This window comes from Dreissena polymorpha, chromosome 1 (genome assembly GCF_020536995.1).
Source record: "Dreissena polymorpha isolate Duluth1 chromosome 1, UMN_Dpol_1.0, whole genome shotgun sequence".
NCBI classification, from domain to species: domain Eukaryota; kingdom Metazoa; phylum Mollusca; class Bivalvia; order Myida; family Dreissenidae; genus Dreissena; species Dreissena polymorpha.
Window position 1 is genome coordinate 66,289,063 of NC_068355.1, and position 26,484 is coordinate 66,315,546.

At 37.1% G+C, this 26,484-nt stretch overlaps 1 protein-coding gene and 1 long non-coding RNA gene across 4 annotated transcripts in view; both read right to left on the reverse strand.

The window, feature by feature from the left end:
* The window catches only part of LOC127833134 (E3 ubiquitin-protein ligase TRIM37-like), a 101,677-nt gene that overhangs the window by 27,110 nt on the left and 48,083 nt on the right, over positions 1-26,484 (reverse strand). For all 3 annotated transcript variants that reach the window (XM_052358371.1, XM_052358369.1, XM_052358370.1), the window contains exons 9-14: positions 14,520-14,711; positions 12,604-12,680; positions 11,551-11,781; positions 10,984-11,047; positions 8,540-8,597; positions 4,281-4,441 (exon numbers count right to left, since the gene is read on the reverse strand). In XM_052358371.1, coding sequence (XP_052214331.1) covers positions 4,281-4,441; positions 8,540-8,597; positions 10,984-11,047; positions 11,551-11,781; positions 12,604-12,680; positions 14,520-14,711 — 783 coding nt within the window. The remainder of the gene's footprint in view (positions 1-4,280; positions 4,442-8,539; positions 8,598-10,983; positions 11,048-11,550; positions 11,782-12,603; positions 12,681-14,519; positions 14,712-26,484) is intronic.
* LOC127833468 (uncharacterized) lies at positions 18,490-19,579 on the reverse strand. The gene is made up of 2 exons (XR_008027428.1): positions 19,425-19,579; positions 18,490-18,615 (listed from the first exon to the last, which is right to left on the reverse strand). It is a non-coding gene; the product is annotated as an uncharacterized LOC127833468 (long non-coding RNA).

Consider the following 26,484-nt stretch of genomic DNA (forward strand, 5'->3'; position numbering starts at 1 on the left):
TGACCCTTCACCACTCAAAATGTGCAGCCCCATGAGATAAGCATGAATGCCAAATATTGAGTTGCTATTTTCAATATTGCAATATTTGACCTTTGACCTTGACGGATGACCTTGACCTTTCACCACTCAAAATGTGCAGCTCCACGAGATACACATGCATGCCAAATATCAAGTTGCTATCTTCAATATTGCAAAAGTTATGGGCAATGTTAAATTTTTCGGACGGACAGACAGACTGACGGATGGACAGACTGACTGACGAACACACAGATGGACTGACGGACAGTTAAAAAACTAAATGCCACCCTTTGGGGGCATAAAACAGTTATGGCGAATGTTACTTTTCGGACGGAGGGATGCTATATATTTGACCTTTGACCTTGAAGGATGACCATGACCTTTCACCTTTCAAAATGTGCAGCTCCATGAGATACACATGCATGCCAAATATCAAGTTGCTATCTGCAATATTGACAAAGTTATGGCCAGTGTTAAAGTTTTTGGACCAACGGACAGACGCCATATATTTGACATATGACTTTGAAGGATGACTTTGACTTTCACCTTTCACCACTCAAAATGTGCAGCTCCATGAGATACACGTGCATACCAAATATCAAGTTGCTATCTTCAATATTGAAAAAGTTATGGCCAATGTTAAAGTTTTTGGACGGCCGGACAGACGCCATATATTTGACATATGACTTTGAAGCATGACCTTGACTTTCACCTTTCACCACTCAAAATGTGCAGCTCCATGAGATACACGTGCATGCCAAATATCAAGTTGCTATCTACAATATTGAAAAAGTTATGGCCAATGTTAAAGTTTTCTGACTGACGGACAGACGCCATATATTTGACATATGACCTTGAAGGATGACCTTGACCTTCATCTTTCACCATTCAAAATGTGCAGCTCCATGAGATACACATGCATGCCAAATATCAAGTTGCTATCTTCAACAATAAAAACATATGGCCAATGTTTAAGTTTTCGTAAGGACGGACAGACGCAATATATTAGACATTTGACCTTAAAGGGTGACCTTGACCTCCACCTTTCACCACTTAAAATGTGCAGCTCCATGAGATGCATATGCATGCCAAATATCAAGTTGCTATCTTCAATATTGAAAAAGTTATGACCATTAAAGTTTTCGGACTGACGGACAGACTGACATACTGACATACATGTACTGACGGACAGTTCAACTGCTATATGCCACCCTACCGGGGGCATAAAAAGCAAGAAATCAATTCACAAAAGAGTTTCTACTTTGAAATAAATACAACTTTACAGCTTTGTTAACTCTTGCCTGAAATGATACAGAACAAAAAAGTAAAACAATTAAACATACCCCTTCCTCAATAGGAAGCTATCATTTAAAATGCTGTTGGGTGAAGAGATTATTTTTACTGGTATACATGGTTATTCACCCAATTACGCAAAGTTTATAGTCCATTGCCCTCAGGCATGCGTCTCCAAGGTTGAATGACCTTAATTCGTTTGTAACAAGGGCTGTTTGTAAAACATGCATGCCCCCATATGGGCTGTCAGTTGTAGTGGCAGCCATTGTGTGAATACGTTTTTTGTCACTGTGACCTTGACCTTTGACCTACTGACCTGAAAATCAATAGTTGTCATCTGCCAGTCATAATCAATGTACCTATGAAGTTTCATGATCCTAGGCCTATTTATTCTTGAGTTATAATCAGGAAACCATTTTACTGCTTTGAGTCACTGTGACTTTGACCTTTGACCTAGTGAGCTGAAAATTAATAGGGGTCATCTGCAAGTCATGATCAATGTACCTATGAAGTATCATGATCCTAGGCGTAAGCATTCTTGAGTTATCATACGGACACCATTTTACTATTTCGAGTCACTGTGACCTTGACCTTTGACCTAGTGACCTGAAAATCAATAGGGGTCATCTGCCAGTCATTATCAATGTACCTATGAAGTTTCATGATCCTAGGCGTAAGCATTCTTGAGTTATCATCCGGCAATCATTTTACTGTTTCGAGTCACAGTGACCTTGACCTTTGACCTAGTGACCTGAAAATCAATAGGACTCATCTGCCAGTCGAGATCAATGTACCTAAAAAGTATGAAGTTTCATGATCCTAGGCTTAAGCATTCTTGAGTTATCATCCTGAAACCGTTTTACTGTTTTGAGTCACTGTGACCTTGACCTTTGACCTAGTGAACTGAAAATCTATAGGGGTCATCTGCCAGTCATGATCAATGTACCTGAAGTTTCATGATCCTAGGCCAAAGCCTTATTGAGTTATCATCCGGAAACCATCTGGTGGACGGATCGACAGACGGACCAACCGACATGTGCAAAACAATATACCCCCTCTTCTTTGAAGGGGGGCATAAAAATATATGATCCAAGTTTCACAAGATAAGCGAATACAGTGCCGAAATCTGGCAAAATAGCGCTGTAAAATATACTGTCAAAAATTTTAGAGTAAATAATGATTGATGTACGAAAGGTAAGAGTCACAAAAAATATTTATTGGTCACTAAACGGGGTGTCCAAAAACCTAGAGTGTCCGAAAACTTCGAGTTATTACTGTAATCACATAATACAAATCACCAAGGAGAAAGTCACAAATTACATCAATCATAACAGGCTCCAGCCCTATTTAAACAAGGGACAAAATTGTCACAAAACCAGTTTTTCATTGTGAAAAAAAATCTGATAAAGGAGAGACAACTCAAACTGAACTTTTGAAATGAACAAACAAAATTAACCCTCTTTGTAAGTTTGTTTGAAAATTAATCTATTTTTAGTCGTGGCAACCTTGACATTGGAGATATCAACATTATTCTTTCATGCGACGCACCGTCCCATGATGGTGAACAAATGTGCCAAATGATTTTAAAATCTCACAATAAATGACATAGTTATGGCCCAGACAAGCTCATTTATGGCCATTTTTTACCTTTGAACTCAAAGTGTGACCTTGACCTTTGAGATATCGACGTAATTCTTTCCCGCGACACACCGTCTAATGATGGTAAACAAATGTGCCAAATGATTTTAAAATCTCACAATGAACGACAAAGTTATGGCCCGGACAAGCTTGTTCCGCCCGCCCGCCAGCCCGCCAGCCAGCCAGCCAGCCAGCCAGCCCGCCCGCATTCGCCAATCTAATAACCAGTTTTTTCCTTCGGAAAACCTGGTTAAAAACCTGGTTAAAAATCACACATCACACAGATCAAATCTGCAAAGAGACAATCATAACTTACATCAATCAAGGCAGACTTAAATCCTAAGGGGACAAGTGCATTTCACATCCATTACAACACTTTCAAGTTGTCATGTCATGTTTTTCAGCAAACCAGAACAATTTTCAAACTTGGTCAAGATATCATAGAGAATAAGCAAATTCCTTGAATTGATATCCCCAACCAAATACATATTGTTAATTGATGGGTGCAAACCCCTTGATGTATGGTATAATCCTAAAAAACAGGTAGTTTCATGTTGAAATTTTCAATAGTATCTAAGCCCTGAAAAGTTACATACATGTGTAATACAAAAGTTAAAACCAACAAATGACAATAACTTGTATTTAAGAAAGTGTAGGGTTAAAATTCTTACACATGGCACTTCTCCTCGTGAATATGTATACACCCATGAAGTTTCATGATTAAATCTTGAACAGTTTCTGAGATACAGCTGCGAAAAGTTTGTGACCAACAAACGAACTGAAAACACCAAATTCTACATCCCTTCACCATTGTTGGGGGAAAAACATGTTTCAAGCAATTCATGTTGATTCATTGTTCACAAGATTTTTTTTCTTAATTGTTAATTGAAGCTTTTGACATACTTGTTGACATCATGTGACCAAATTTGAAATTGTTGTGGTCAGATGAGCTTAAAACACAGCTACCCATACCATTACCTTAGACAATCTGTTAATGATAATGCTACAAAATATTTTTTACAAAAATTCTTTTACCTAAATGATTTAATATCCGATTGCACATGACACTGTTAGATCTATTTATCATTTTGTAATAATGCTCAACGATCAGGAGGTCATGAGTATGATTCTAGAATGGGTGCATTCCTTTGATCCCCCTAAGACACCAAGAACAGGATTTACCCAATAAAATGACTAAATGCAGACTGCACAGGCTAATCTGGGACAACCCTTTCCGCACATGCATTAAAACCCCCTTTTCACAGAGCACAGCGCATATCTTTACACTAAAATAACATATATTTCAGGTGGGCATTAAACATTCACAATACCTCTTCACTCTGTTCTGACCCCTCAGAGTCGCTGTCGGTTTCATCTGCAAGGTGCTCAATCTCGATTTCTGAGCCCCCTCCCTCAGCAACAGGCTGGTTGCCATGGCAATACTTTGTGTACAGACTCTCCACGAAATTGGCGTCCACAGGAATGGGTGAATCTGTGATTGGCAAAACAAGCATCATTTTAAATCTAGGTAGGAGCCAAAACATTACAATGAAATTGGCAGTTTGAATTTTCGCAGGAACACATGCTATTTAGTATTGCTTTTATAAGAAATTCTTATCATATGCTTCATTGTCAAATATTTTCTAAACTAGACTAGTAGGCTAGTAGTAGCATATTTTGCAGTGTTTGAAGCCAATTTGTATTTGGCCAGCAGGTTTTCCTATCAATGAAGATAACAAACAATATTTTTCAATAAATAATCACATATATTTTCTTATGCTTGTATGTGTATCTGCTCTTTGGATTGGTTTACTCCACACAAAGGTAAACGTTGATGGGGAAAATATATCAGTATGTATATGCTGAATGCTAAATGCAACTCTGCTTCATATCATAATTCATGCCATCATCATGGTTGACCACATATTTCCAACTATGCAACTCTTGCGTAGACCTGTGATGCCATGTTGATGTGATGCCTACCTTTGTAATATCACAACATTGAGCAACTAACATGGAGATCAAAATATTTGTGTTTGACGTAGTGTATAAGATTATTATGTACAGTTGAAACTGAAATTAACGGCCACCTACAGACAACGGTCAGTCTGGAATCTCCCGACAAAAAAAAATATATATTACACTTGAAAATAACGGCAACCTGTCCATAACGGCCAATGGCCACTATATTCCATTCCGAAATTCATGTTTGAACTGAAATCAACAGTCACGCGTCGGTCGTCTCAAGTCGCGAAAATGAAATATACAGCACATTATTTGTCCGTCTACTTTTTTTAGCGTGGAGTGATTTGTTTTGATTGTTGCGAGTGATAACGGTTGTGTGTGTTTTGAAGTTTTTAGCGTGATAAGTTATCTTGCGTTTTGTGCATGATGTTGCTATGTTGTTTTTTTTATAAAGAATGAATGAATGTTTGTATTTTGTATGAGGTTGTTGAATGAAAATGCTGTTTGTGTGATGTGTGCGAACGAATAAATTTAAAAACAGTTTTGGGTCTTTTTCTTTGAATGAGAACGGTACAGTTAGACTGTACTATCAGTTTATGACAGCGAATCCGCTTTTTAGACTTAAACGGACGTGACGTCAATGGCATGTGACAAGCTTTATTTACTGAATGAACGAGATGCATGAGTAAATTATACTAGTGTTGATAAAGTCATTGCTTTAGTTTAACAATATGAAATTAAATCAATCTATAAGATATTATTCTGTATTATTCAATGTAAGTTAATTCTGTTATTATGCTTAGTTAACGGCAATAAGCATTTGTTTTACACTGTATGCAAATGACTGGGTGGGGTAACGACGAAGCAATAATAACAAGAGGGCCATGATGGCCCTGAATCGCTCACCTGACTAACCAAATACAATCCCAACCCAGATTTCATCAAGATAAACATTTTGACCAAATTTCATAAAGATAAGATGAAAACTGTGACCTCTATTGTCTACACAAGGTTTTCCTATTATTTGACGTAGTGACCTAGTTTTTAACCCCAGGTGACCCGAATACAATCCCAACCCTGATTTCATCAAGATAAACATTCTGACCAAATTTCATAAAGATTGGATGAAAACTAGAGCAGTAACGATTCGAACCGATGCATCGAAAATCGGTTCGAAATGCGTCGATTCGATTACGATACTAAACCTACCAAATTCGATTTGATTCTTTTACATATAGACAAATATATACATAGATACGTAAAGCTCGCTGTATTCTGACTATTTGATACAGGAAGTTGTAGGTTTTATCTTTACCTGTAATTACGACCCGCGCGATTGACTGCTTATTACTTAAGTCATCCAATCAATAAGCGCGTTACGGTCTACTTTCGGAAAAAGCGTCAAAATGGCTGAACAAGTTGTGGCCGACAAATTGAAATTATCAGATGCGCCTAAGAAGCTAAAATCAAAAGTGTGGCAGTATTTTGGGTTTTGGGATGGTAGCCCTCCCGATAAAGCAAAGTGTAAACTGTGCTTCACGGATGCAAACATAATGTTAATTGAGCAAGACTAAGAGGTAGCACAAGTGCAACTACTCAAGTCGCCAGCAAAAAAAGTACTTCTGTTTCTGTTGGGAATTTTTTAAGTTTATTAGAGAATGTGCTTTGTCCTACAGGTAACAGATGATGCTGTCACAGCTAAATGGTAGGCATGCTTGTAGCGGTTTTGGATATAAGTATAATAGTGATAGTACTGTCACTCCACTGATTGCAGATGTTCTTATGATTATTTATTTAATTTTATATTATTGTGTATTCAACACAATCTTCTAGTCAGAAGATTTTTTATATTAAAATTGAGTACTAATTTGCTATTCTTTTTTATGTGTTTTATTGAAATATTGACAACAATTGGCAGTTTCTTGCAAAATATTCCTTACAAATGTTAACTTTACACACTTTCAACAGTTTTTAAAACACTGTTGAACCAACCAAAATGTATCAAACAAACACACAATTTGACAAATGCCCAAGATATATTGGTATGCGACACTTTTGAAAAGAAATGTTTATTTTGAGGCAGAAGAGTGAATATATGATAAAACTCGTTTTGAAGATGAATCGAATCGAAAAAATCTGTATCGGAGTGTCTGAAATCGAAATCGAATCTAGCTGTTGGTGAATCGTTGCAGCTCTAATGAAAACTGTGTCTATACAAGGTTTTTCTATTATTTGCCCTAGTGACCTAGTTTTTGACCTAGTGACCTAGTTTTTGACCCTAGATGACCCAAGATGAACATTCTGACCAAATTTCATAAAGATAAGATGAAAACTGTGACCTCTACTGTCCACACAAACAACTTGTTGAAGGTTTTTCTATTATTTGACCTAGTGACCTAGTTTTTGACCTCAGATGACCCAAATACAATCCCAACCCAGATTTCATCAAGATAAACATTCTGACCAAATTTCAAAAAGATTGGATGAAAAATGTGACCTCTATTGTCTACACAAGGTTTTTCTATTATTTGACCTAGTTTTTGACCTAGTGACCTAGTTTTTGACCCCAGATGACCAAAATACATTCCCAACCAAGATTTCATCAAGATAAACATTCTGACCAAATTTCATAAAGATTGGATAAAAAATGTGACCTCTACTGTCTACACAAGGTTTTTCTACTATTTGACCTAGTTTTTGACCCCAGATGACCCAAATACAATCCTAAACCAGATTTTATCAAGATTAACATTGTGACCAAATTTCATAAAGATTGGATGAAAACTGTGACCTCTAATGTCTACACAAGGTTTTTCTATTATTTGACCTAGTTTTTGGTCTAGTGACCTAGTTTTTGACCCTCAGATGACCCAAATACAATCCCAGCCCAGATTTCATCAAGATAAACATTCTGACCAAATTTCATAAAGATTGGATGAAAACTGCGACCTCTATTGTCTACACAAGGTTTTTCTATTATTTGACCTATTATGTGACCTAGTTTTTTTACCTAGTTTTTGACCCCAGATGACCCAAATACAATCCCAACCCAGATTTCATCAAGATAAACATTCTGACCAAAGTTCATAAAGATTGGATGAAAACTGTGCCCTCTACTGTCTACACAAACAAATTGTTGACGGACGCACACATGCACACACAACGGACGCCGGACATCACACGGTCACATAAGCTCACCATGTCACTTCGTGACAGGTGAGCTAAAAACTGACCAACCATCTTAAAATTGTGATCTGAATTCAACGGTCACCTGTGGACAATGGTCACTTTGGTCATTTCCCTTGACTGACCGCTGAATTCAGGTTTGACTGTATTCAGATGAGCCTTCTTCTAAGAAAATCTGGCTTATGTATGTTCTTAAAGTGTCAGTAATCCAAGATTTGCCAGTGCAGTACAAAGGGCTTATTAGAGACAACACTTTCAGATTTAATGGAATTTTTCTTTTTAAGAAAGTCTCTTCTCAAAGCAAATCAAATCTATGCAGAAATTGTCATCTGGTTATTGGCCTGGTAAAGTGCCATCCCATATAAGCCTGTGCAGTCCAAACAGGCTAAGTAGGGATGACACTTCACAACAAAGCATTAAGCCCAGTTTGTGTTGGTACCTCTATTTGTTCCTCTTTTGCTGGAATGTTTGTTCCTGAGGACCTCGAGGGTGATTCTCTACAATACAAACCATTTATATGTATAAAGCAACAGTATTTATTTATTTTTTTTAGGAGAGTTTCCCCTTATCTGGGCTAAAAAAATGTTCTTCATAAAATTTGCAGAAAGGAAAATAGAATTTTGTAAATCATTATTTGTGACTCCATTAAAATATATATCTAGTGATTTGTTTGAACAGTCATATAATATCTTCATTAAAAAGTCATTGTTGTAAGTAAGAACTTTGGACTTGTATTCAATGTTCCTGTATTAAAAGTGTCCTTGGTCTTTGAGGTTGGGAGTCAGGTATTACAGGGGACACTTTGTCTTGTGATGGTGGTTACTAGTGGCTATTTATTTAAAAAACATCAATATATTGACCATAAATTGATGTTTCAGTAATTGGTAAAGTTATTACTAAGACATGAATGTCTCAGCTGTTTATGGTAAAACTTGACCTTTAACCTCGAAGTGTGACATTGACTTGTGAGGCGTAGAGACGTAACAGTCAACTGCTATCTGCTGCCTTCTTTGAAGGGGTGCTAACAAATACATAAAATTCTTGCCTAACCTGCATCAAAGTATAGTCAGCACTCTACCAAGCATTAGAATATAGCTTTTTTCCAAGCACATTTGAAGATGAATTTCTTTACTTCACTGGGACTACACTCTTTAACATGATGAATAGTAAATGCATATTCATAATTTCTTCAATTTCAAGCAAGTCTCTTCTCAGAAAAAACTCCAGTTTAAGCTGAAAGTGTTGTCCCTGATTAGCCTGTATTGAGTGCACAAGCTAATCAGTAACCACACTTAAAGCAAATGCAAAAAAAAACAGTGTTTTTCAGAGGGAGGTTCAAATGTACATTACCTCTTTGAGCTCATTGTTTTGACTTTGCAGTTGGGGGTTCAAATGTACATAACCTCTTTGAGCTTATTGTTTTGACTTTGCAGTTGGGAGTTCAAATGTACAATACCTCTTTGAGCTCATTGTTTTGACTTTGCAGTTGGAAGTTCAAATGTACATTACCTATTTGAGCTCATTGTTTTGACTCTGCAGTTGGGAGTTCAAATGTACAATACCTCTTTGAGCTCATTGTTTTGACTTTGCAGTTGGGAGTTCAAATGTACAATACCTCTTTGAGCTCATTGTTTTGACTTTGCAGTTGGGAGTTCAAATGTACATTACCTATTTGAGCTCATTGTTTTGACTTTGCAGTTGGGAGTTCAAATGTACATTACCACTTTGAGCTCATTGTTTTGACTTTGCAGTTGGGGGTTCAAATGTACATTACCTCTTTGAGCTCATTGTTTTGACTCTGCAGTTGGGAGTTCAAATGTAGATTACCTCTTTGAGCTCATTGTTTTGACTTTGCAGTTGGGGGTTCAAATGTACATTACCTCTTTGAGTTCATTTTTTGACTGCAGTTGGGGGTTCAAATGTACATTACCTCTTTGAGCTCATTGTTTTGACTTTGCAGTTGGGGGTTCAAATGTACATTACCTCTTTGAGCTCATTGTTTTGACTTTGCAGTTGGGAGTTCAAATGTACATTACCTCTTTGAGTTCATTTTTTGACTTTGCAGTTGGGAGTTCAAATGTACATTACCTCTTTGAGCTCATTGTTTTGACTTTGCAGTTGGGAGTTCAAATGTACAATACCTCTTTGAGCTCATTGTTTTGACTTTGCAGTTGGGAGTTCAAATGTACATTACCTATTTGAGCTCATTGTTTTGACTTTGCAGTTGGGGGTTCAAATGTACATTACCTCTTTGAGCTCATTGTTTTGACTTTGCAGTTGGGGGTTCAAATGTACATTACCTCTTTGAGCTCATTGTTTTGGCTCTGCAGTTTGGAGTTCAAATGTACATTACCTCTTTGAGCTCATTGTTTTGACTCTGCAGTTGGGAGTTCAAATGTACATTACCTCATTGAGCTCATTGTTTTGACTCTGCAGTTGGGGGTTCAAATGTACATTACCTCTTTGAGCTCATTGTTTTGACTTTGCAGTTGGGGGTTCAAATGTACATTACCTCTTTGAGCTCATTGTTTTGACTCTGCAGTTGGGAGTTCAAATGTACATTACCTCTTTGAGCTCATTGTTTTGACTCTGCAGTTGGGAGTTCAAATGTACATTACCTATTTGAGCTCATTGTTTTGACTTTGCAGTTGGGGGTTCAAATGTACATTACCTCTTTGAGCTCATTGTTTTGACTTTGCAGTTGGGGGTTCAAATGTACATTACCTCTTTGAGCTCATTGTTTTGGCTCTGCAGTTTGGAGTTCAAATGTACATTACCTCTTTGAGCTCATTGTTTTGACTCTGCAGTTGGGAGTTCAAATGTACATTACCTCTTTGAGCTCATTGTTTTGACTCTGCAGTTGGGGGTTCAAATGTACATTACCTCTTTGAGCTCATTGTTTTGACTCTGCAGTTGGGAGTTCGTATTTTCTATCTGATGTATGTACCTGGATATGAATTAAAGACACATGAAATCAAATTTAGAAATGAAAAAAAACACAACATGCAAACACTGTAGACTGTATTAAATCAACACAAACTGCAGCATTTCAATAATGATACTTTAACTAAAGTGCGAAAGTATACTCTAATATGTAATACAGAATTGTTTTGCAATTACTACAGTTCTTTACTCAACCTTAGATGCCTAACACTTTATCTACAAACACTTAGAAACTTGGCAAAATCAGATAAATTAGAACAGAATGCAAACTTTCACATCAAATCAATGCAGTTATGAAACACAGAAGCAACTCACTCATAGCTCAGATCACACACAAAAACAAAAGGGCCATGGGCCCTAAGATGCTCACTTGAGGCCTGAAGGAACTAAATTATTCATAGAAGATTACAAAAGTATTTTAATTATTAATGTCTAGGCTCATATTTTATGCCCATTTTTATGAGGACGTTGTGCTCAGGTGCGCTAAAAACTTTAAAATGCACCCACCACTGTTGATCCCTGCATTTCTGGTAGAAGGTTGGAGGTCTCACTTGAAATCTCAAGGTCAGGGAATCAACTTCCGTGTTCAGGTAGCCCTCAGTAGCAAGCAGGTCGAGGCGAAAAAATCTGTTGTATCCCCAGCATTCTCCCACCTCAAAGTCAGAGGCGAACTCACGGACGATGTTCTTACTGGCATCTCTTGACGACTGGTGCACCATTTCAACACGGTATTCATATCTGAATGACATTGATATAGGGAAGGGGGTAAATAAGAGGAAAGTTAATTCATATCTGCATGACAATGCCATCAGATAGATGACATAGTCAGAGTCATGTTCATAAACACTTAAATTTCATGCCACGGTACAACACACATGGAGTCAAGGATATCAGTAAACTGTTGGATGCTCCCAAATTAAGACTCTGTGGTAAAAATTTACTCAGCAACTCATGTATCACCTTCCATAAGTCATCATCACATGCTTTATTTGTGTTCTATAAACATGTATATGAACAAAATACACTTAATAAAGGGCAGCCATGCAACAACCGGGGGTTACATTAACTGTATTTCGATTTGGGTATCAATCTTGTGTACTGATTATAGTAAAGAAGCCTTTAATTTTTTTCTTGGACAAGAATCTAACATTGAAAAAGACATTCTTTTAATATTTTAAACCACTGTAAAGATTATTTTAGAGTAAGTTTGATGTTCAGTCACCACATGGGAACAGGATAAAATTATGGAAATAATGTATCTGATCATTGATCAAGTGTAAAACTGAGCCATTGTTCTTAGAAAACTGGGCTTAATGCATGCATCTCAAGTGTCATCCCAGATTGGCTTGTGCAGTTTGCACAGGCTAATCAGGGACTAAACTTTCCATCTAAACTTGATTTTTGCTAAGAAGAGACTTTCTTAAAATAAAAAATTCCACAAAACTGGAAATAGCCTTTCCTGATTAGCCTATGCATTCTGCACAGGCTAAACTGGGACAAACCTTTACGCATGTACATTAAGCCCAGTTTTCCCAGAACAAGCCTCAAGTGTGCACTTACTTGGAAGTCTCCGGTAAACCAGCTGACAGTTCCAGAAACACAGACAGGTAGTTTCCCCTGACAACACCATTGCCGTCCTGAAACGTATGAGTCAAACTTGCATGAAATGGGGTTTAATGCATGTGCGTTATGTTTCATCCCAGATAACAGGGCTTAACACTAACTTTTTTTAAACTAGCCCATTCGGGCTAGTAAATGCAGAACCTACTAGCCCTGACCAATCTTTCATGTGCCCCGACCAAAGTATTATCAAAACCTTTATATTTATCATTTAACTTGTATTTTCTTGTGCGTGGAGATGCGCAATTATGATTCAATCATTCTTATTAGCTTGCCTTACTAATGCTTATGAATTCAATATTCATCTACTTAAGACATCTATTTGTAATCTTCACGCCATTTCGGGAGAAATTTCCTTGTTTTTTTTTCCTCATACTTTTTCTTACTTTCCTCCTTCCCTTTCTTTTTTTTCTTATCCGAGGAACCCCCATCTCCATCCGTAAAGCCAAACTTAAACAATGACATGAATGTTAAAACCTTTTTACATAGATTGCCCCGGTTGCCGTCCGACAACAAACCGTGAGTGAATCTTAGGTGTCGCAAAATAACAAATAACGTGTTACGGTAGTCGTAACAATTGTACAAGGTTAACTCTCTACTAAAAGCCGGGATCTACCATTAATATTAGTTTTGCTAATTGAATTGTGTAAAAAAGATTGCCAAAACACTTCTAATCAATCAAACATTTTACAATTATTTAAAATTGATAAAAAAATAATAATTTTATATTAACTTTGTGTTTATGTCGAGTTTTATACCTTCATCGATCCCGGACAATCCTGGGCGATCCCGGCTTTTACTTTAAAACGTATTTTTATCGAGAAAACACGTCACTTCAAGTAACCAATCAAAACCGTATCTATCGGAATTCCGTTTAAAAATAGGTACTGACGTGTTTTACCAGGAAAACCGCCGGGGATTTTCTGAATTGTCGGCCTCTTTTTGATTGCAATCAGGAGGTTCCAAATCTATTTCGAGTTATGATCTGTTTGTAGTCTCGGACTTCAATCTGGGATTTAATTGTCATCTGATCATACTGTATTAAGATTTTTGCATCTTTCAAAAGCTTATTTAAAACGCAGTTTATTGATATAGAACTCATAATCCAGTCCAAAATACACACGACCGGTCGGGCATGTTACTGGGACATTGGCTAGCCCGGACCTAGGTACAGGCAGTGAATGTCGTTCGGACATGCCTTAGTGTTAAGCCCTGGATTAGACTGTGCAGTCTTTACCAGCTTATCAGGGACAATACTTTCAACCGTTATAAAAAAAAGGCAAACTGTTCTTGACAAAACCCTTGTTTATGTACTCTTAAATACTTAAAAACAAAGCTGTACATAATTTCTTACTACAACCTTAGTGCAAAGAAAAAAATACAGAGAGGTAAAATACAGAGAGGTAAAATACAGAGAGGTAAAATACAGAGAGGTAAATACAGAGAGGTAAATACAGAGAGGTAAATACAGAGAGGTAAATACAGAGAGGTAAATGTTATCAGTAATTACAATATGAGCAGAGTAAAACTCGATTAAAACAAGACTATTGCCAAGCAATATATGTCCCCTACCGGCGCCACCATTGTCAGATTTTTTTTTTCATTTGTTGCCATAGCAACCAGAATTTTTGACGTAGGAACAAAATGAAATGACATGCATAATTTCCATATCGCCATCTATCCATGTTTCAAGTTTCATGAAAAAAATATGAAGAACTTAAAAAGTTATCGCAAGATCCAAAAGTGTGACAGACGCACAGAGCGCAAACCATAAGTCCCCTCCGGTACAACAGGTAGGGGACAATAAACAGTTTCAATGTTTCAAAAAACTAGATTTACAAAAAATCTTGACTTACTGGATAGACTTTGAGTCGCCAGCTAAGACCATTGACTTGTAAGGCTTGGCTGTAAACCGGGTCAGCACGTTGTTGTAGGGCGCTGAAGTTGTTCATAACAAACGTGCTTAAGTCGTATGGTGGCACGATCTCACTCGTGAAATCTGTGGGAACTGGGGCAGTGACAAAGGACGCCATGGGGCGTCGGTGCATCTGAAATAATATTCATTTTAAACAAGCTTATTTTTAATAATAACGTGATGAAAACTGCCTGACAAATGATGAACATGACTGTTGACAATTATTATAACAAAAAACATGCCATCACCATGAAACTAGGTTTAAATTGTTTTACTTACTAATTTACTTTAATTAAAACACAAGCAGTCGAAGGACAGCACCCTCAGGTGTTTGTTCTTGTCTGCGATATTTGTTTTTTTTTTCTAAACCAAACCGTTTGTGATGTACATAATTTATTTTAACTATCAAGTAATTAAGTATTCTTCTTATTTGAAACAAAGATATTATTAACCTTATTGTATTATTGAACCTCTGATATGAAATTAAATGTTAAAGTGATGTAAGCACTTAATGTATGTCATCATAGTTTGAATTGTATGATGTCATTGATGATGTAATTTACAATTTGTTGTCCTACCACTACTGTTTGCTTACAACTGACAGCTTCTCCCATCAATATTTTGGTGTGATTATTCACCTGTTGTTTAAAGGTAGGCATCCCATGTTTGGTCCTTTCATGAAGTACATTCAAGTGAAAAGAGAAACAAATTACCGCCAAAATTATACTTTAAGTTTTCCAACAGCAAATAAATTACATTAAAAACAGTGGTTTAAACATTTAACACAGATCTATATTTACACACTAAAAAAATGAGGTGCGTCTAATTTCGCCTCCCCTCCCTCTCCCTTCACCATAAATCAAATAAAAATAAATCCTTAAACTAATACATCAGGGATTTCAAGTAATAATATAAATCTTATTTTTTTAGATGTCCACCCAAAATCACTAAAGAAAACACTTAAAGTATGCCCTGGAATAAATGGCTATGGCACTGGAAAGCTTTCGAATCCGTAAGATGGGTCCAAAGGCAGCTTTAAACGCGTATTGTATACTGAAAACAACGCAGCTAAACACAATATTGTGGTGGGTCCAGACCAGGCGACACCTGTGAGACAAAAGACAGTTCTACCAGGTGACTAGGAACAACTTCTTGTGAAATACGCTTATTGGATGTATCATATTGGTTATCTGTTAATGAAGAAAGAATTTCTAAGACGCCATCTGGAAATGTCCTTTTGCAAGTTTGCGACAACAGCGAGTCAGTTTCACACTGGATATGGTGAAAGTTGGTTTACAGGTGTAGAAAACTACGTTGAGAAAGAAATCCTTGACTACAAAGACCTCCTCAAGAACCTTTTTTGAATTTACGATGCAGATGAAACTGGGTTTCCACTGGCTGCCAATACTGGTAGAGTACTGTAACTAGCATTAACAGGTGAGATTCATGTTTATCAAGTGGTGACATCAAATACGATTCAGATTACCGTAATGGCAGGGTTCAATGCCTATGGTGAATACCTTTTGCCAATGCTATTATTTCCAGGTAAAGAATTCTGGATGTCAGGTTTTCAGGATTACCAGATGTCACTTACACTGTGATGCCAAATGGCTGGATGGGTTCCACTGCTTATGTGAGTTTCTTACAAAACATTTACCAGAGAGTGGCAAATTGATACAACAAAACTTGGTTCATCAGCACTTGTTCCCCAGAACAGCATCATTACTTCTAATGGATGGTAGCCGAAGAATCTACATTTAATGATCAACTCAATTTTGACCCAAGTAAAGGTGAATGCTGACAATGGATTGGTCTTGATGATTAATGAAAATTGGCAGGAAGGTAGACCCGGCTGATTTTCAGCTGTTGTTCGTTCTTGCAGCTAATTTAAGCTAATTTAAAAAACCTTCCAGCCAAGTGCGACAGAAGATGCCAAAAGCCTGTTCATGACAGGATTAAAACGCTGAAAGAGCTGAAAGAGCTGGAGGAATTGAAACAAGAGCTGTGTTGAGAAACACAATGTCCCCTACTGCGCCGCTTGTACGCCATATATTTGACCTTGACCTTGACCTTTCACCACTCAAAATGTGCAGCTCCATAAGATATACATGCATGCCAAATATCAAGTTGTTATCTTCAATATTGCAAAAGTTATTACCAAGGTTAAAGTTTTGGGACACACACATACAATGACAGACAGACAGGCCAAAAACAATATACCCTCGATCATTTGATCTGGGTGCATAAAAATGGAAGCTGACACAAAAAAAGGACAAAAGAAAGCCTGTGAGTTGAAGAAGCGATATGGAGAAAAGAGACTCAGAAGAATATCAAATAAAGAGAAAACATTGGAAGAAATCAAAGAAAATTGCGAGCAATTCAGAATGCATCTTTGACTACCAGCTTTCCATTCATGTACAACAAACGCCATGTCAATGAAAAAAGTTGTTTAAGTTCCTCCACAAAGGTGGCGCACTGTAAGTTCAAGTTTACAAGAATTCAGGCAAGATGCATTTGTGTGCCCAAAATGTTGTAAATAGACTGTGTTATTTAAATTATTTGTTTTGTTTTTAGACAACATGTTCGAACTTTAAAAAATCAACTATCAGAATATAATTAATAATTTTATAATACAAACAAATATATGTATTTTCAACGTTTTATACTTTTTAAACATATTTTTAACATATGATGCGTTAACTATCATGTGCTCAATTTTATTTGTTTGAAAACACTTTTTTATGTAGAGGTATATTGATATATTGCAGAATTTAAAGTCTTTTTATCAATTTGTTATTAAAATTTGATCAATAACGTTAAATATATGTTGATTAGAAATAGTTTATTACATAAACCAAGCATTTAATACGCAGTAAAATAGCCTTGGTGACATTCGGGTTCTACAAGCCTGTAGACAATTGCTGATATGGGTCAATAATTGCAGACAGTGATCAAGTAAACAAGAGGGCCATGATGGCCCTGAATCGCTCACCTGACTAACCTTGCTTCATAAACTTAAATTTTATTAGACCCATATACAATCCCAAGCCAAATTTCATTAATTAATACATTCTGACAAACTTTCATTCAGACGTGATGAAAACTGTGACCTCTTTCATCTACACAAGGTTTTACTAGAATTGGCCCGGTGACTTAATTTTTGACCCCAGATGACCCATATACGATCCAAAATCAGATATTATCAAGATAAACATTCTGACCATATTTCATTAAGATCATATGAAAACTATGACCTCTTTTGTCTTCACAAAGTTTTTCTATGATTTGACCTGGTGACCTAGTTTTTGACCCCAGATGACCCTAATACAATCCCAACCCAGATTTCATCAAGATTAATATTCTGGTCAAATTTCATAAAGATTTAATGACTGTGACCTCTACTGTCTACAAAAGTTTTTTTTAAATCTGACCTAGTTTTGGACCCTAGATGACCCAAATTCAATCCCAACCCAGATTTTAACAAGACAAACATTCTGACTCTATTTCATTAAGGTCTGATGAAAACTGTGACCTTTATAGTCTACACAAGGTTTTTCTATTATTTGACCTAGTGCCTAGTTGCTGACCCCAGATGACCCAAATACAATCCAAACAGGGCTCCCCTGGCCCAAAAATTTCTGTAGCCAACTTTTTAGCCAAATGGAATTTTGTGTAGCCAAATTTTAGAAACTGTAGCCAAAGTTTTAGCAAAGCATTTGCAGGGGTCAAAGTTGGATATTTTGAAAATCCTGAACTTAAAGCTGCGGGCCAGGGGGCCGCAGGGCCCTCAGTGGGTCCAGGGGACAAGGGGGCCGGAGGCCCCCGGAAGCTCCTGGATTCGACGCATTAAAAGGGTGCCTGTACCTGTTCTGGTGATTCTATTTTCTTAAAAAAAACAACATACACATATATTTGAAAATCTTCATGTATTTGATAAGGAACACACAAAAGTTAGTCAAAAGGCAATTCATTCACATGCACCCACTGTCTGGCATGGACTCGACTGCAGGTGTTGCTTTTGAAGAACCCGGTCAAACCTGTAACAGTCGTTACAAATTATTATATTTTTCACACATACTTTAAAAAGTCAATAATACATGTTTAATAAATGCAGAATCAAATGTTTGTCACCATTTATATTCACAGAATCATGCTTCCAGAAGCCTCCACATTCACCTAAGAAAATCTGGTATGGTGGCTTCTGCTCAACAGTTAAAATTGAAAATTTCAGCATGGGTTCCCCTAGTTTTTATCCCAATCGTTTTGTTTGAATGCTAAATAATTGTATCCCGGTGTGACCCAAATTCGACGATGTAATGGATACATGAAGCAATATTTAGCAAATAATTAAAGAAATAATGAAATGTTAAATAGCACAAAATAATCATTTTAAACTCGGCTGTATTATTTTGAAATGATTCCAAGACAATAATCATCCATTTAATCGATAAAAATAGAACATCGTCGAATTTGGGTTACGGCAGGTTGCCCATATTTGTTTTACAAAAAGTAAAAAAAAACATTTCTTGCTGCTGGGCTCATATGTTGGGGACAATAAAACATTTTATTTAACTAAAAAACACCTGTCCCAGTCAGCAAAAATGGCGTATTTGATCGTATTTTCAATTACTGTTAAAATTCTTTTCCTGTTTTATGCTTTATTCAAAGGTCAAAATATTTTAAAAGCTCACAATCAATGAATCAAACGTTATTAATAAAAAAAATTGGCAAATTTGCTAGATCTATCTTGCCGATTTTTGATGCAAAAAAAACTAAACAATAAACTTTAGCAACAGAAAATACGACCAAATTCGGGGTGTTAGTTTAAAAAAAGTAAAAACCCTACCTGGTTGGTCTTGATGGTTCTTATATTCTTTATGTGATTAGGGTCCTCTGCGTGGAGACGAAATGCCTTCTTCCCACAAGACTGATAATTTAGGATTTTCTTACAAACTTCTCAAATCGCTTTTCCACAAGCTTCCACTTTTCTCAACCAGTTCACTCCCCGCCTGTAGACTACAGCGTAGTCTTTCTCGTGTAGCGTAACCCTGGGTTATATCGGACACATCCAGGAACAAGAAATATCTTCAAAAAAAGATATACGGCGTTGATAGTTTAATGAATGAGATCAAGGATAGCGAATGTCTTTTTTCTGTGCAGTTCTTAGCTGCATCACACGCAGTACGGGATGTTTCGCGGAGTTTTCGCGGCTTATTTTACATTATTACATATTGCTGGTCATAAACCTATAGATACAAAACAGAAAACCAAAAGAAGAATGGAAGTGAAATTAAAACATACGAGTCAACCGGCCACTGTGTGTATTTCAGAGTTTATTTACAGGTCCTACTGGCCTCTTCACGAGGTTATAGTAGCCCGACCTGCCCCTGTGACCTTTCAGGGGAGAAAGATTAATTTAGAGCCAAAGTAGGTCAAATTTACCCCGGCTTCCCGGGTATTCGCCAAAGAAATAATTTAGATCCAAATAGACCAGTGCACGGTGGCCAATGAGACCTTAATGTGCACTGGTAGTAAGACAATCTCAAAAGACAAATTCATGTCTGAACGCAGCACCGCTGCAGCACACAGCTCCGCCTTTATGGCCCACTTGTTGTCATCAGCCGTCGTCTTCATCCCCGAGACAGTTTCCCCAGTGCGTTGAGCGTACTGAGTACCGCTGTCCCGGGGTCCCTCTTTAAAGCCACCCCCTCGATGTTCTTGGGTGTATGTCAGGCCCAGGTCCGTCCCGTATGTCCCCCACACTGGTGGTCTCGCTGTCCCGCCGTCCCCGGCCCTCTTCAGACGGGACCTCTGGCAGGTCCGGGCCGGCGAACTCTCGACGATAAACAGCGGGTGACAAGTCCGCTGCATCTTGGAGAAGACAGCAATCCCAGCAGTGTGGAAGACGTCCGGCTCGAGGGTGACGGACTCTGCTGGATTAGCAGAGCCACCCGCAGAAGTTCCCCTCTATAAGGAAATATGTACAGGTGAGAAAATCTTCTGCGGGCGACTCTCGCCTCGGTCGCGACGCGCACACTTCAGCAGCTGACCGAGTCAACCGGCCACACGAGAAGTATCCGTATTTATAGGCGCTTTCTTCGAACAAATCTGTTTCAGTTGTTTGTCGGGCATTGCTATTTGATTCGATTATTAACAGTATCGATAATCATCGCGCTCATGCTTAATACATTGGTCAATATGGTGGAATAATTATTGTTAAATTAATCAAAAATAATATTTATCATTGTATTGTTGAAAACACATTAAGAATCTACATATTTCTGGTCTAAAGAAAATTCCAGGTCACCTAGTTCACGGATAGCGTATTTATTATATAACTATTATTTTACTGGCCGCGAACTCCGGTGATGACCTGTTATAAACTCTGACATTCATACACTGGCCGCGAATTGACCCGGGTTGAAATGCAATGTATTAAAGTGAGGCCTCGCTTCCACTGCTCTTTATACTTTTACATGTTAACATGTTGACAAGAATATGGAAGAAAGTACTAAATATGAGAACATAGCCTTTAAATATAAACGCGTTGCGCTGGTAATTCTCTGAAAATAAAAGGTGAACGCACAAACTGTATTGATGTCGAGAATTGAGTGTAAAACTGTTCTATCTATTAAGCCTTTTCCTTAGAAATAAAATTGTTTCATGCAGTAAATCAGTGTTACAAAGACGCGGATATGTTTCCAATGTTCTGGTGGAATACTCAAATCAGCCAATGGAATAAATGAAGTGTATTCATTCGTACCTAGCCGCGGGTAATTTTATTTGAATTTTATTGGGCACTTACAAAGGTCAGGAGAGGTGAAAAGCTGGCTTAATACAGCTTACGCCGAAAAAGAGAGCGTAATCTCGATGACTCACTATTCGAAGCGGAATGCTATTGTTTTCTTGGTACGATAGCTGTCATGCAACAGTATGGAATGTTCAAATGTATTTTTAACCTTTTAGTCAACCAATGAGATTGCACTTTATAAATATCAACGCATTAGGGTTAAACCGGACGTCCTAAGGCTTGTATCTGACACCTTTAAAAGCTTAAATCGGACAGTTGTTGGTTGTATGTATTTACGTTTTTGGGCTTAATGGTGATGATAAGCTGTGAAAAGTCTATACATCGGTGAATTTGTATTTTGTAGTGATACTTTATGTATATATTTGCGAATTTACGGCATATTTACATCGCATATCTTTTCCATGTTTGGGCATATCTGAAAAGTGCGCATATACACAATATACATTGTTATTTATTTGTATTTTAGTTAATGGTCTGTTTCTTCCAATGTCGCTATTTTTCAACGAAGCCATAATGGTTCTTGAGCTCATCTAATAAAACTATAGAAAACAGACCTCAGTTCTATAGGTCATGCCAAAGTTTGGTGTCAGATAAACCCCGATAGCATTTTTCGAAGCATTTACTACCTGGGGATTATCGGACAGTTTAAGTTTTTTTGTGTTTTTTTTCAATACACGTAATGATTGTAAAAGTTTTATTATGTTTTTCAGAAGATAAATATATTCGTTTAAATATTTCGTTTTCTCACAACGGTATTGATTCACACATTTCACAGCGTACCGTTACTTGTAAAATGACCGTTTTAAATGTTCCCGATTCTCGGATTTTCGCCAAGGTGAAGAGGAGATGTCTCTCCAAACAAACTCTCATCTTCCAATCAAAATTGCCGATTTATTCTATCACCCAATCGGATAATTGGTTACATAATTCTATGAAAATGTATTTATAGAATGTAAACAAAGCTCAAACGGTTGAATGCGAGGTCGTATTGTATGTAAATATTCGACTATTTGTGGTTGTCCGATAAACCCCGCGTGTCCGATATAACCCAGGGTTACTCTAACCATTCCCAGCGCCACTTATTTTATGCACCTTCAAGATCTTTCACCTTATATCCAACAGGCAAGTATCTCGTTGCCATTTTTGTCAACTTGAGTCTAAACACAGCTTCCCATTCGGCATTAAATATATGCAAAAAGTACTCAAATTGATTTAAATCGGCAGCAATCTTTAATCAGATGTAATTGTTTAATTAAGCCGCTACCATGTACAATTTGTTTTCACATCAGTAATTTGTCTCGATGACCGGTGTGTATGCCGACTGCGTATCAATTTTTCAGCTCAATAACACGGCGATGTATTGAAGCACAGTCTACAGCTGAAAGCGGTTAATATCTGGGACTGCATGTCAGGAAAAAAATCAATACCGATATTTCGCATTGTTCAATAATTAAGCAACGATTAATAACACTTATCCTTTATGGATTTTCATGAAATAAAAACCATAATAAAGAAAATTTTATTCTCTTTAATCTGATTTTTAAATTATTATAATACACTTAGTGAAAAACAATTATTTATGCTGTTAAAGGTTTTTCTATTATTTGACCTTGTGACCTAGTTTTTGACCCCAGATGACCCATATACAATTCCAACCCAGATTTCATCAAGACAAACATTCTGACCAAATTTCATAAAGATTGGATGTAAAATGTAACCTCTATTGTCTACACAAGGTTTTTCTATTATTTGACCTAGTGATCTAGTTTTTGACCCCAGATGACCCAAATACAATCCCAACCCAGATTTCTTCAAGATAAACATTCTGACCAAATTTCATACAGATTGCATGAAAAATGTGGAAGATTTTTGAAAGTTTTCACAAAATAGGCAAAAACGAATAAACATGCAAAGTTCAACGAGCTCCTGCGGCCATGTTTTTTGACGAATCAAATTTCTTTGAACAATTTTTTCAGGGGAGCCTTCAAAGGTCATCCCTGTGAAATTTTTTGAAAATCTGATGAGCGGTTTCTGACAAGAAGATTTTTTAAGGTTTTTACCATATATGGTCATGGCGGCCATCTTGGTTATGTGATCAAATTTTTTTTAACAATTCTTTTGTCCCATGACCTAGGGATGCTCCACATGAAATTTAGTTGAAATTGGCTCAATGGTTTAGTAGAAGAAGATGTTTACAAATTGTTTACAGACAGACAGACAGACGGACGGACGGACGGACATACGGACGCCGGACGGTGAGTGATCACAATAGCTCACCCCGAGCTATCGCTCAGGTGAGCTAAAAAGTAATCCATTACCAAACTAGAGCTTTGTCACAGACGTGACATATACCCCCACATGCCGCATTGACACAGACTATTTTGCATGCTGCCTTCACAAAACAAGAGAATCTAATTTATGGCAATTTTTAAGCATCATTATGCCATTATTATTTATGGCCATTTTGACCTTTGAACTCTTGAATTCTTTCGCATGACACGACGTCCAATGACTGTAAAAAAAAATAATGTACAGAGTCATTTTTAAATCTCACAATTAATGACACAGTTATGGCTTGGACAAGCTCATTTATGGCTATTTTTCACTTTTGAACTCCAAGTGTGACCTTGGAGATATTAATGTTATTCTTTTGCTTGACACATTATCCAATGATTGTGCACAAATGTACCAAGACATTTTAATATCTCACAATGAATGACATAGTTATGGCCCGGACAAGATCATTTATGGCCATTTTTGACCTTTGAACTCACAGTGATACCTTGACCTTGGAGATTACGACGTAATTCTTTCGCGCGACACACCATCCAATGATGGTGAACAAATGTGCCAAATGATTTTAAAATCTCACAATGAATGACATAGTTTTGGTCCGGACAAGCTCATTTATGGCCATTTTTGACCATTGAACTCAAAGTTTGACCTTGACCTTGGAGATATCAACGTAATTCTTTCGCGCGACACATTGGCCAATGATGGTGAACAAATGTGCCAAATGATTTTAAAATCTCACAATGAACAACATAGTTATGGCCCGGACAAGCTCATTTATGGCCATTTATGACCTTTGAACATAAAGTGTGACCATGACCTTGGAGATATCAACGTAATTCTTTCTCGGAACACACCGTCCAATGATGGTGAACAAATGTGCCAAATGATTTTAAAATCTCACAATGAACGACATAGTTATTGCCCGGACAAGCTCATTTATGGCCATTTTTTATCTTTGAACTCAGAAGTGTGACCTTGACCTTGGAGATATCGACGTCATTTTTTCACGCGACACACCGTCCAATGATGATGAACAAATTTGCCATATGATTTTAAAACCTCACAATAAATGATGAAGTTATGGCCCGGACAAGCATATGACCTTTGAACTTCAAGTGTGACCTTGACCTTGGAGATATCGACGTGCTTTTTTTTTCACGACACACCGTCCCATGATGGTGAACAAATGTACCAAGTTATTTTAAAATCTAACCATAAATGACATAGTTATGGTCCGGACAAACTTTTGGTTTAAAACACACTAATTGACCCCGTGACCTAGTTTTTGACCTGGCATGACCCATATTCAAACTTGACCTATACATCATCTAGATACAACTTGTGACCAAGTTTGGTGAAGATCCGATGAAATTTCGGGACAGACCGACAGACCAACCGACCGACAAAGTGACTCCAATATAGCCCCCATTACCAATGGTAATCGGGGTATAACTAGTCCATATGTTACCGTTTATTGCATTGGTAAAATCTAATTTATCAAATGAGTAGTTTAATTATATTTGTTTACAATAAAACCTGTTGAAGTTTTGTGTGCAGTACATTAATATGATCTCAAGCTATTGAGTCCAAACTGTTATTCTATTTTAAGAAGTGACCTTGATATTAACCTGATCAGCCCCAATTCAATCTCAAGCTACATGTAGCTATCCTTGCCAATTCAATCTCAAGCTACATGTAGCTATCCTTGCCAATTCAATCTCAAGCTACATGTAGCTATCCTTGCCAATTCAATCTCAAGCTACATGTAGCTATCCTTGCCAATTCAATCTCAAGCTACATGTAGCTATCCTTGCCAATTCAATCTCAAGCTACATGTAGCTATCCTTGCCAATTCAATCTCAAGCTACATGTAGCTATCCTTGCCAATTCAATCTCAAGCTACATGTAGCTATCCTTGCCAATTCAATCTCAAGCTACATGTAGCTATTCTTGCAAGATTGCTTCATACAAAGCATCATTTAGATTGGTCAATACAAACTAAAGTTATTCCATGCCCTACAGCCTGCCATACACCAATCTAATATCTTCATTGAAACCTGGTTAATCATTATCGATGCATTAAATTAGCAATTCAATAATAAATGTAATTCATACAAAATTGTTTTACCAAATGATATATGGTACAAAACCTAACCAGAAATTATCTCACTAAAATTGTTGTTGTCTCCTGTTTGGTCGAACACAAAACATGGAATATAACTAAAAAACATGCAAAATTTGAATTAAAATTGTAATGAAAATCTGCCATGAGCAATTACCTGACAGCCCTTTAATTATGCACATATTGACAAGGCTTTATTGGAACTCCAGAAGGGGGCAGTTTCAGTAGCCGTTTAACAAATATGTTAACAGGTGGCAATTGTGTACTAGAAATGGTATCTGTCTTGCGATCAGGTTGTCATGGGTCTGATCACCTCTGTGAGAGCGTTCTTTAGTTTTCTCCCATATACAACTAGTACAGGTTTCAAAAAAGCCTTACGCTTTTTATGCAATAGAGATAAAATAAATAGGTTTAACCTAACAAATATGTTCAATTTTCCATATGTTACACCTGGATTTCCCCACCCCACCCGAAAGATCCATTATCATTAAAATAAGGTGCAACGACTCCATTACCAAGATGAGAAACAAATCTTTGATACACTTTCAATCATCAATTGTACCTCGTTCATTTAAAACTGGGCATAATGCATGTGCTAAAAGTCTTTTCTCAGATTATCCTGAAAGGAGGCCACTTTCCGCTTTATGGATTTTTTGTTTTAAAAAAGTCTTTTCTTTA